Genomic DNA, 12361 nt, shown 5'->3' on the forward strand with positions numbered 1-12361 from the left:
TCTGACCTCCTTTTCTTTCAGTCCGTCATAGTTTGTGATTCCAGATGGTGGATGGTTCACTCCTGAAATTCTACCTTGTGAGGGAGAAGGAGAAGGAGTCCCTGAGTCGTCTGTGTCCTGGAGGTTCAGGGGAGAGGCTGGGCTGATTTTGCCCTGGCCCATTTCATAATGGTGGTAGCCACATTTCTAAATACTTTATTTACTGAACACTTAGCATGTGGCAGATGCTATGCCCTTTAGATGTAAAAGTCTTCATAACTGCTTTCTGAAGTAGCCCATCTTACAGCTGAGTAAACTGAAGCTCAGACAAGTTGAGTAACTTGCCCCAGGGCATTCAGACAGCAAGGGATAGAACTAGGCTTTGGGTTTTTGTTTATTTATTGTTCAATTCTTTCAGCCGGAACATAACTGAATAGGGGAATGAGCCTAGAGTCCGTAGGAGGGTGTCATGGAGGAGGTAAAAGCTAGGAATAACATTTGTATTCAGAGAAGCAGCATTGTTGAATGTCTAAGGGATTACAGAGCCAGTCAGCCTGGGTTCAAATCCTGACTCTGCCACTTGTTACCTCGGACAAGTTAGTTTACCTCTCTACGTTTCACATTTCTCTGGAAAAAAAAAAATAGACCTAACAATGGTATCCACCTCCTAGAATAAGTATTAAATGAATTAATATGTGCAAAGTGTTTATACTGGTGCCTGGTATACAGTAGGCACTATAGGTCATTTATTAACCTCCTGTGCATAAATGCCTTTTTAAAAAAAAAAATGTTTTATCACTCAGTCCTCATAATAACTGACAAGTAGATGGTGTTGACCCCATTTCATGGCTAAGAAAAACTAGCTTCAGTGAGTTTAAAGAGCTTGCCTGAGGTCCTTCATCCATTCTTCACAGACACATATTGAGAACTATGTGCTAATGCTGTAAGCACCTTGGACACATCACTGGACAAAAGTGATGCAAATCCCTACCCCATGGAACCTCCAGAACTGGGCCTTGAACCCGGGTCTGCCTCTTTTCCTTCTCATGTTTTTTCTCTCCCTCTTAACAATCTAATAATCATTGGCATTTAGGACTGGCCGTAAAATGACCAAGATGGCTCCCCATGTCCTTCGCTTTCTTGGTGATCACAGAATCGAAGATGATCTTGCTTTATTAGGCTTTTGATCTCTGACAACTTGAGAATCCTAGGGCAGGAAAGTAACATGGATTTAAGAATTAGATGCCTTGGACCTAGGTATGACACAGAATCATCCTGCGGCGTACCTCTTCAGCTCGTGGGTCTCTGTGGTGGAAGACCCAGCTCTGAGGTTGGGGGTGGGAATAGCCAGGGGGTGTCTGTCCCCTGTTCTTGATGAAGTAGGAAGTGCTTCTCTGCCTTGCCCCATTTTAGAATGAGGCTCCCTAACGGGTCCCACTCTGCGAGTCCAGGCCCTGGCCTTGTTGTCCCCATTTTACGAGCCTCAAGGGGCAGTGCCCCATTGCTTGAGATTACTCTGGGCCCATTGGAAGAATAGAATGGAGGAGAGCCAGGGTGAGGAGAGGGCTCCCCCTGCTCTAGAAGTCACACACAAGATCTCCGAGCAGGCCTGCTGGAGATACAGTGATCACCTCCGTTTGGGTGGAGACGTCATGGGAGTTAGTATGTGAACTTGTTACTAATAGATGGACCAGCAGGGGTACGGTATTCTCTTTTGAGCAGTCATTTGTTCGTATCCCCGTAGGGGAGAAGAAAGGGTGCCGATCTATAGGGCCTACATGTCCCTCCGTAGACTCACAAATCTGTGGAACCTAGCACTCAAAATTGACGAGGTGTCTAATTTTGTTTTTTGGCCTTTTTTTTTTTTTTTTTTTTTTTTTTTTTTTTTTTTTTTTTTTTTTTTTTTTTTCCAGTTAGGGAGAAAGATCTCAGGTGAGTTTTCTTGTGCTGTTCTGCAAGAAAAGATTCTCTTGTAGTGACAGTTCTGTGACAGGAGCAGGTCTGTATGTCCCCAGAGGGGGTCTGTCTGTATGTCCCCGAAGGGGGTCTGCTTTCCTGATCCCACGGGTGACCTAGCCTCTGCCTTTCAGGATGCTGTGTGCACCAGTGCTGTGTTTAAATATGTCAGAATTTGCTGGGTTTTTAAAATTCTTATTAGTCACAGAATCCCAACAGTGAAAATGATGCTGGGCTTTTAAACGAAACCGATTACATTCGAGGCGATCGTGAGGCCGTAAATAACGCCACTCACACACGAGTAATTGAGGGGCTCTGTGTTTGTGTACTTGGCTTCTTTACAAGGGACCCAGGCTCCTGAGAGCTCTGCTAACTCAATAGCCCTCCTTACCCTGAAATGGCCCATTAAAAGATGCCTGTTGGGTGGTAACCTCCCCATACGTTTTCTCAATAAAGAGAAAAAGATGGGCAGGGGCGGGGGGAAGGGGGGTGATGGCGGTGGGGCGGGGGAGGCTTCTCTTGCCTTTAGAGGCACTGCCTCTCAAAGCCGTCTGGAGCAGACTGTTGAGTTCTGTGTCCCCATCCCATTCAGGCCTTTGCATGCTTTGAAGCTTTCTTTAGCTTTTCCCTGCCTCTTGATGGCAGAGCTCTCAATAGGCGAAAGCCTGGCTATGGGTAGCTGAATGGCCCTCAGCACGAGGCTCTGCATGTTAATGTCACCGGCTGGCCCAGGGTAGCGAGCTGGTGGGACCCTGGCTGCTGCGCAGGCCCCAGCAGCTGCCTCTGACACGGGATAGGATCTGAGCGGGTTCCTAAAGTTGCCTCTTTGGTTTTTTTGTTTTTGCAGATCTACACGGACTGGGCCAATCATTATTTAGCCAAGTCGGGCCACAAACGTCTCATCAAGGACCTCCAGCAAGATGTGACAGACGGCGTCCTCCTGGCTCAGATTATCCAGGTTGTGGGTAAGAGTGGGTTTTACGTCGGGGATTGAGGAGTTACGGTGGAGACCTAGAAGGGGTTGTTGAGCTGGGCAAGGGGCATGGCACACTGAAATCTCAGGAGAATACAGTGTTTCTGCCATGTGGGTTGACCATTTATTCGATTCTGTTTTGTGCTTGGGGGTCGTGGGTGCCAGCTTGCTTTTTCCGATAAGAGGACCCCCTTGATGCTCTGAGAAGGGCTGGAGGGAAGTGCTGGTGGTTTGGGGAGGGCTCTCTGTCCCTTTCTTGCCCCTGATCTGTCTGGCTCTCCATTCCCCCCTCTGATGTTTTTGTTTTTTTTTTTTTTTTTTTAATGGGTTATTTTGGAAATAAGTATTTCCAAATATTTGGTAAATACCAAAAACAAAAAAATGCACTACTCGACTGGTTTAGTCCTGCCAACTTTAATTGGGACTGAGAAATCAAAGGATTGAATTTTGCAGAAGCTTGGTTTTGGTTTTAATACTGGGGGAAGGGAGCTGGGGCCACATGCTTGGGAGACAGGGCTCTCCCTGGGAAGGCAGGCACAGGCTGGGCACAGCTCTGCCTCAAGCCTTAAGACTTAAGGGAAGTGCCCCCTGCATCCCTGCTTGAGAGCTCAGACTCAGGAGGCAGGAGGTCAATTAGATGACATTAGGCTGATTGTTGTCGCTGGCAGCTTCTGTGGCTGCCTCATGCCCAGGGAAAAGGCATAAGGACAGAAGCCCCAGCCCCTTGGGCATGTGTTGTTTTGGAAGAGTTGCTTATCGTTCCAGTGTGAGAAAAGTGGCCTTTAATAGTTGTAGCCCTGCTCACATCTGTGGAGATTGTACCTAAAAACATAGGCAAGCTGGCCTTGGCTGATGACTTTTGGAGAACTGCTGCCACTCAGATACAAGGGTCCCTGATGTCTTAAGATGGGTTTCTTAAGATGAGCTTGAGCCTGGTTCCCCTTCTCTGTCTTCCCCCCCTTGTGTTAGCTGCCTCTTGCCATGGAACACATGGCCACACACTTTGCATGTACGTATCGTCTCGTGGTTTCTGGGGGTCGGAATGCAAGCGTGGCTTGGCCGGTGCCTCTGCAAGGCTGCAGTCAAGATGTAGGCCTGGGCTGGGTCCTCACATGGAGGCTTGACTGGGGAGGGGACCAGGTTCACTCAGTGTTGGCAGGATTCACTTCCTTGCAGTTATAGGAGGTAAGTCTTGATTTCTTACTGTTGGCTGGAAGTCTTAGCTCTCAGAAATCCCTCTCGGCTCCTTGCCATGTGCATCTCTTAGTGTGGTTGTTTTTTTTATTTAATGTCTGTGTATATTTTTGAGAGAGCACACACGTGTGAGTGAGCAGGGGAGGAGCAGAGAGACAGGGAGGCAGAGGATCTGAAGTGGGCTCTGAGCTGACAGCAGAGAGCCCGATGTGAGGCTTGCACTCAAAAACCATAAGATCATGATCTGAGCTGAAGTCAGTTGCTTAACCAACTGAGCCACCCAGGTGCCCACCCCCTCCTGCCACCAGTGTGGTTGCTTTCATTTTTTTCAACGCCAGAAAGGGAGAAAGTTTCTAGAGCAAGTTGGCTAGCAATTTGTCATCTACGATGTAACATGATCGTAGGAGTGACATCCCATGTCCTTTGCCATATTTTGTTAAAAGCAAATCGCAGGTCCTGTCCTACTCGATGCGAGGGGATGGTACAAGGGCTTGAAGCTGAGTGGGAGGAGAGTTGGGGGTCCTCTAGAAGTCTGTCCACTACACTTCTTCCTTTTCATCTCTTTCTCCTCCCACGCTTTTTCCCCTACAAGCTTTTCTGAGAATTGTTGACCCCGAATGTCACGTGCGTTTCAGGTGTACAACATAGTGACTCAACTCCATTGTTATGTTATACTCACTGCAGGTGTAGCTACGATCTGTCCCCATACAATGCAATTATATTATTATGTTCTCTGTGCTGTGCCTTTTATCCCCATGACTCATTCATTCTGTAACTGGAGGCCTGTATCTCCCACTCCCTTTCACCCATTTTGCCTTTTCCACCCCCTCCCCTTCCCCCTTCCTCTGTGGCCATCTTGGACTGGAACCTATTTTTTCTTCCTCGCACTCTTCATCACTCATGCTAGTCTTTGACAAATTTCTTTCCGTTTCCTCAACATCCCTACAAAGTAGGCGAGATTCACCCCATTTTACAGTTGCAAAAACTGAGGCTCACTGAGTCTCAGCTCAATATTACCCAACTAGTCTGCAAGGGGATTCTAACCTGGGTTATTTTGCTTCTAAAGCTTCTGTTCCTTGTTCTGCTATATCCTGTATCTCCCCTCTCAATCTAGAGATACGGAACCCAGTACAAGAATCTGCCTCCCTTCACTTCGTGTTAGTAACTATTTCTGGAGTCCTGACTGTGTGCCAGCATTGTGCTCCAAGCTAGGAATAAAGAGACAAGTGTGCAAGGCCTGTAACCTTGGAAGAAAGAGCAGCATCTTCTTGGTGAGGTCCTCAGAGAAGAGAGGACTTGCACTTGAGCGGAGTTTTGATCTCCACATCAGCCGTGTCCCATTCGATACGTTAGCAGCACGACTGTGGCTGAATCTTGGGGCGGTGCAGGATTTCTGCCAGGACCTTCTCTGCTTCCAGCCCTGGGAGCAAGAGATAAAGGGGAAAGGGTGAAAGCAAGAGGCCTCACTCTCATCCCAGCTTCCTTGCTTCCAACCATGGGCCCTCCGAGCCCTTTTCCTCCGCTGCCTCTGTTTCTCTATCTTTAAAATAGGCATGGCCTGGTTTTTGTAGCAGTCTTAGGAAGTGCAAGGTAGGTATCGAACATGAAACGTGTTTGGAAACCAGTGTTCCTGGTAACCGCCCTCTAGAAAGGTAGGAGTATGAGGATGACAAGGCTTTGGTGTCCGTGTTAGAGTGTGCATGATAGATGCGTTAGGTCTGTCAGGGCTCAGGAGAGGTGAACGGTAGCACGGGTGTCCAGAATTGACGAAGTATGGTGCTACGGAAATGTCTGCCAGCACAGTTTTTATCCTTGCTCACGGTGAGGCTTCCCTGAATGTATTGAGATGATATGAATTTGCCTAGACAGTGACCTTTCTAGGCCTAAGCCACTGGACCAGTTCCAGGGCCTCTAGTTAGTCCCAGCGGGCGGCTGCATGTGAGGCCCCCAGGTTGCTTTCCCTCGCCCCTCCAAGCGAGGCTCGGTTGTGCTGGGGACTCTATGAGTAAGGCAGGCATTAGCACCTCTGTCTCTGCCCTGGACTTTACTGGGCTTACACCCTGTCCTCTGTGTGTAGAGGACAGAGACCCAGAAAGTGAGGAGCTGAAAAGGTAGGTACACATAGGAGTTCTACGTGACTACTCTAGATTGTTTATCAGCCAGTTCAGAGCATTTAATCTTTGAGGGTCTTGTGAATACCCATCTCTTGGTGTAGGAGGGGAGTAGCGTTTTCTGACCAGGATGCTGAACTATTGACCAATTGTACTCTTTACTTTGAAGTCCATGCCTTCTCCCACACGTGTCCTTTAAAATAAAATGTAAAAAGGTACATACGTATGTGTGTATGTATTTAACATACACATATGTGCGTGTGTATCTCTGTTGGTCTAAGATTTTCCCAGAATTGGAGTCCGTTGTGTGCTGGACAGAATTTTGGTGTTGCAGTTGTTTTGGCTGATGAGCCCCCACTCATTCTGGAAAAGTCCCTATCTTTCCTAGCTCCCCCAGGCAGAGCTGGAGGGACTCTCCTCTATCATTCCATTGGTTTCTGTGTTGGGCCTGGGTCTGAGTGGTCTTTTTCGGCTCCTGGCATTTAACATGGCGGCCGGTGTGCAATGATGGTCAAGAAAAATCAAGAGGACTAGGGATTAGACTTTCACTCATCGCAGCTCCTGCTTCTACAAGCCTGGTTGGATTGTGTCCAACGGGTGGCTGGATGTTTTCCCTTGTCAGCAGTTAGTATTCTTCTGAATATGCCTCTAAACTAGATGTCCTGCTCTCTTCCTTTCCGGGATTCTGTCGCAGGTCTCAACTCAAAGGTTTGGAAGGGATCTCTAAAAGCCCCAACCTGATACATGGTTTTTTTTCTAGAAAGAGCAGTCAACAGACCGTTAAATACTTCCTGTGATGGGCAGCTTACTACTTCCCCAATCAGCTAGTTCTGTTGATGGCGATTTGGAATCCTTCTGAACCTTTTCTTTGACTAGGTCAAAATCCACCCTCCTTGGTAGTATCTCCCTGTAAGTGCTAGTTGTACCCTCTGTGGCTATGAAGAATGACCGTAATCTGAGCCAGGAGCCTCAAAATTGAGGACAGTTGTGGATTAGAACTGTGAAATAAACTAGGAATTCCTATATAGTAGGGATAGGAATCTGTACCGACAGAAACATCTATCGGGAGAAGACCAGACTTCACTGTACTGGAGAACACTGACTAACAAATACAGAGGAAGTTGCAACCCTGATGGTAAAGATTAGTTAAGGCAAGAATCCATGGATGCTGACATCTGGAGGAGAAAGTTTGAGGGGCAAGCTATTTGCGTGGTCTCAAAGTGTCTCTCCGCTGATGGCCTATTAGTTGTAAGGGGAAGGTATCCACACAGGGGAGTATCCAGATGTCATGACCAGGAGATCAAAATTGTATCATTGGCAAGGGGGGTAGATGGATGTCCTGTGCTTGCTGATGGGATGCCCTGAGAAGAACATAACATCACTTATGTTGAATTCCAGTCAGGGATGGAAAGCCTGAAACTAATCATGAGGAATCTTAGACAAACTCCAATTGTAGAACTTTCTATTACCAAAAAAAAAAAAAAAAAAAAAAAAAAAAGGCCTATATTGTTCAAAACTATCACTTCTGTGAAAGCCAAAGGCTGAGAAATTGTTCCAATATAAAGGAGATTTAACAGCTGTGACAACTAAATGTGCTACTAGATCCTGATTAGGGGACTAAAATGCTATAAAGGACATTTTTAAGGCAGTTGGGCACAATTGGAATGTTCTAATTGTACCATGAGATAGTATATATTTGCAAAGAACAAGGATGTTAGTTAAGTATAAGGGGCAAAGGACATGATCTATGTCGTCTAAACTAAAATGATTTCAGAAAAATATACACACATACATACATACAGAGGAGAGGGAGGGAGATACCATACCATGAGAATGGATGGTATATGTGGATTTTCTGTACTATTCCTGTGACTTTTCTGTCAGCACGAAGTTACTTCAAAGTAGAGAAAAGAACACATTGAAAAGAAGGCCCATCAGAGGCACCTGACTGGCTCTTGGTTTCGGCTCAGGTCATGATCTTGCGTTTCATGAATTAAAGCCCCACATCGGTCTCCACGCTGACAGTGCGGAGCCTGCTCAGGATTTTGTCTCTCCCTTTCCCCACGCCCCTCTCCTGCTTGTGCTCATGGGTTGCACATGAGCTCACTTTCTCGCTCTCGCTCTCGCTCTCGCTCTCGCTCTCGCTCTCGCTCTCGCTCTCGCTCTCGCTCTCGCTCTCGCTCTCGCTCTCGCTCTCGCTCTCGCTCTCGCTCTCGCTCTCGCTCAAAACAAATTTGAAAAATGATAGATAAATAAGAGCAGGCCCATCAAAACTTACAGGCAGAGAGATGGTCCCTTTGAGAGGACAACCCTTATCTAGGCTGGGGAGTATAATACATAATGATTGAGGACCAGTGGTGCTGTGAGACCTGACCCATGATAGAGTATAGGGGATAGAATCAAGGAAGGGTTCCTTGAGGACTTTACCTTTAAGCCAAGACCTCAAACTTGGAGTTAGCTAGGTGGAGCAGTCAGGAGGGCATTCCTGGCAGATGAAGAGTGTGCAGAGATGCTTGGGGGGGTAGAGAGCCAAAGGGTCAACGAGGCAAAATCAGGCAGGCTGCCAGGCACAGGGCAGCGAATTCTGGGCTTCTGCCTTAGCACCGAGGCTAGTGGTTGAAGAGTTAATTTTTCACAGCGGGGAGTGCCATGATCAGATGTGTGGCTTGAAGGGATCGCTGAAGTGTTAACCATAGACACTGCTCCTGAGTCTTCAGCTACCCTGGATAGATCAATTCTAGAGTCCATCTACCTATCCCAGGAGTTGGGTTTCTCGGGTAGTGGGAGGATTTGGAGCCCATGCTTTTATACCATCGCTTCTGCCCTTTAGGCAGAATTGGATCTTTCCCTCCTGCCTTTCGTGTCCTGCTTTCCGTGACCGAGGGTCCGGTCTCTGTTCAACCTCTTATTAGTGTGATTATCTTCTGGAGTCATGAGCTGCCCAAAGCCGGCAGTTGCCTGCCAGCCCATCATGGTGCCATCGCCATGAGTTATTAGAGAGGTTTATGAGGCCAGGATAAACAGCATGAATCAAGAGGGAGAGACAGGCCTCCCTCCTCCAGCTTACATTGCTGTCACTCAGGGAGAATGCCAGAAGGGGGTGGAAGGAGGGTAGGGGAAAAGGGGTGGGAGGCAGGGATGAAAGAGAGAGAAGGAGGGAAATAGGATGAACAAAAGAGGATTGGAGAGAAGGAGGAAGCAAGGACAGAGGATAGGGGAAGAGATTTCCCATCAGAGGTGACGAGAGCTGATAGCAGCCCATTTTCCATCACCATTTGGGTGGCCTCTGAGCACAACCAGGAAATTCAGACAACACCTTGGATTGTGCCCTCTTTCCATTGATGACCTGCTACTGTTGTGTGTCTTTGGGTAAGTCCTCTGCCTTTCTGGGCAGCCAGTTTCTCTCTCTCCTGTTGGCCGGGCTGCCAGCTGCCCTGTGCATGGATGCATATGAAATGTTCTCATCCCTTCCAAAGAAGTCCGCTGGAAAGCAATGAGCTGATGCCACTCTCCTTACTTGAAAAGTGCACTGAAGCTTTCCAATTAATAACTTGTCACCTTGTGTGCAGGCAGGTTACCGCATTCATGGATTGAGAAGGTCTTGAACCTGCTAGAATACATAAATGGGCACTGGCACTTAGGGATGCCAGTTCGAATCGTAGTTGAAGACTTTGGGGACAAATGTCTTTGCTTCTTTGGTTATCTACTTTTGTGTTGCAGCCAAAGACCCCCTACCACAAGTTAACCAAGTTCTTCTTCCTTTTTGGCAGAAAAAGAACTGCTGTTATTGCTCTGAGTATTTATGACAGTTATGGAAATTCTTGAGAATTTAAGCAAAGGAGAAGTATTTAAATTACATGAAATTGGAAACTAGGAGGTTCAAGATATTTTTTTTGCATTTTTATTAAGCTTTTTGAGTTTGGGCTTAGGCATTTAGTTGATCTCTTCCCGCATATTCTTTAGAGTGGTCATCCATAGGCTCCACTCCATTGGTTTATTTCTAATGTTGTAAAGTGGCATTAAGCTCCTAGGAGCTGCAGTATTTGAATTCAGGCAGCACCTGACTGTGGTTTAGGTGAAAGACTACAAAAAGGAAGTAGAGTAACAATTAGACCAAGTCCTTTGGCATTTTTATCTAGATGGTATATAAAGAACCTTTAAAATGATTTCCTAAGATCGCAGTTATCCATCCTATACTTGAATGAGCACTAATGACCTAATGCTGAACTGGGTATTGATCAGAATCTAATGACTTATGACTTTGGCCATCATGAATATCCAATTGGAAGATACCTTGAGAGGCCTGGATTCTCAGAAGCCACATATTTATTCTCTATTGTTGTATATCAAAACCCAGGGTCTGAGTGCAGGCCTGCCATAATTTCCCTTGTTTGAAGGCATGCCATTTGCTCAGGATCTTTTTTTTTTTTTTTTTTTTCATCTTTAGTATGTGCCTCTGTATTGACAAGTGAAAAGACCATTGCCTCCGAATAGGCAGTAAAACTTTGATTCTTTGAAGCGTTCAGAATACTCATTCCTTAGCTCCTTTCAACAAATATTCGAGTTGGCTTCTGTGTGACCAGCACGGTCTTAAGCTCTGGGGTTACAATAGGAAGCAGGTGATAAAGCTTGTTCTTCTGGAGCTGACATGCTAGTGACCTATTCTGACTGATTGGAATTCTGTCATTTTCTAGTGAACTAAAGAACAGATACCCATGAGTCATCCCATTCACTGGGCATTTCTCATGTGCTTTTCAAAGGCTTTATGGCACCTCTTTTGGGGGTAAGGGAAACGGGTAGAAAAGGCTTCCTAAAATGTCTATCCCAGTGTTCTTAAAGAGTTGGATCTCTGAAGATTGACATGTTCTAAGGTAGATCATAGGGTGGAATATCTGTTAACCTGAGCAAATTCTAAAGAAGGTGTAGATTAGGCTGAATGTATACTAACCAGACTATCTCCTAGGAATGAGATTTTTAAACAATCTTTTTTCTTTTAATATAATTCATTGTCAAATTGGTTTCCATACGACACCCAGTGCTCATTCCAACAAGTGCCCTCCTCAGTGCCCATCCCCCATTTTCCCCTCTCCCCCACTTCTCCCTTAAACAATTTCTTGACACTAGCTTTATTTCTCCCTTCTTTCTTGAGGTAGAGAACACCGGGGGGGGGGGGGGGAGTCCAAATGAGGTAATGCTGAGCTGTATTATGTATTAGATTCAGGAGTTCTAAAATTGGAGCTTGGGACACTTTGGTTATTCTTTTCAGATAGTTTTTAATATCTTTCGTCTTCATGGGGATTTTTGGCATCATATTCATTAAAATCTGACATGATTGTTTGTTTTTGAAATTTGATTTTGTAAGCACCTCTTGAGCCCCGAACACACAAATGTGAAAACCAAAATCTATATGTCTGCCAGGCTTTCAACAGCATAGCTGGCAGAGACCAGAAAAGGAGTTACACCTTAAATGATTCAGACCAAAACAGAGGAAGGTACACAGTGCTGAGAGAACAGAGACTTGCATGTGCTTTCTTCTTCTAGGGATGGGGACCCTAAGTATAAGGACCAAGGGGACTGGGGAGGAAGCTTACAGGGGCTTCCCAGAGGCAGCAGAACCCCAGTGCTTGACTGTGGACTCCTAGCTGAGTTTGTGGGCTTAATTCAGATGGAGACTTCAGAAAGGAAATTCATATCTTATATACTTTACATAGATGGTATGTATTATTGGGTAAATGATAGCTGCCATTTGTAGGATACTTACTGTGTGCTAGGCACTGCATGAAGTATTTTTCTGGCATCCTATAGTCTATCATAGCTCTTCCTCTAAAGCAGGTAGTATTAGCTCCATCCTATAGATGGGGAACCTGTGGCCCAGAGAGGTTGAGGGACATGGCTGAGATCACACAGCTAAGAAGCTATAGATCTGAGATTCAAACGTGGAGGTATCTTTGCCTCCCAAGGCTAGTGCCCCAACCTCTACCTATGTCGCTTTTATGTAGTGCTGCTGTGGCAAACTGAAACCCCCCTGCACCCACCATAGATAGCTTGGGCTGTGTCTTATAGGGATTCCTCCTTACTTCACTGTGGGAACCTGGGCCTTTCTTCCTTGTCACTTGGATCGATTTCCAGTTAATTTAACACAACCTCT

General features: G+C 46.1%; 1 protein-coding gene across 15 annotated transcripts in view; it reads left to right on the forward strand.

The window, feature by feature from the left end:
- Positions 1–12361, forward strand: part of NAV2 (neuron navigator 2) — a 741392-nt gene that overhangs the window by 468395 nt on the left and 260636 nt on the right. For all 15 annotated transcript variants that reach the window (XR_009249837.1, XM_058688453.1, XM_058688452.1 and 12 more), the window contains one exon: positions 2783–2900. Coding sequence is in view for 13 of the 15 variants with exons in the window: in XM_058688453.1 (XP_058544436.1) it covers positions 2783–2900 (118 nt within the window). In the remaining 2 variants the exon portion in view is untranslated. The remainder of the gene's footprint in view (positions 1–2782; positions 2901–12361) is intronic.

The sequence above is a fragment of the Neofelis nebulosa genome, chromosome 10 (genome assembly GCF_028018385.1).
Source record: "Neofelis nebulosa isolate mNeoNeb1 chromosome 10, mNeoNeb1.pri, whole genome shotgun sequence".
Lineage (NCBI taxonomy): Eukaryota > Metazoa > Chordata > Mammalia > Carnivora > Felidae > Neofelis > Neofelis nebulosa.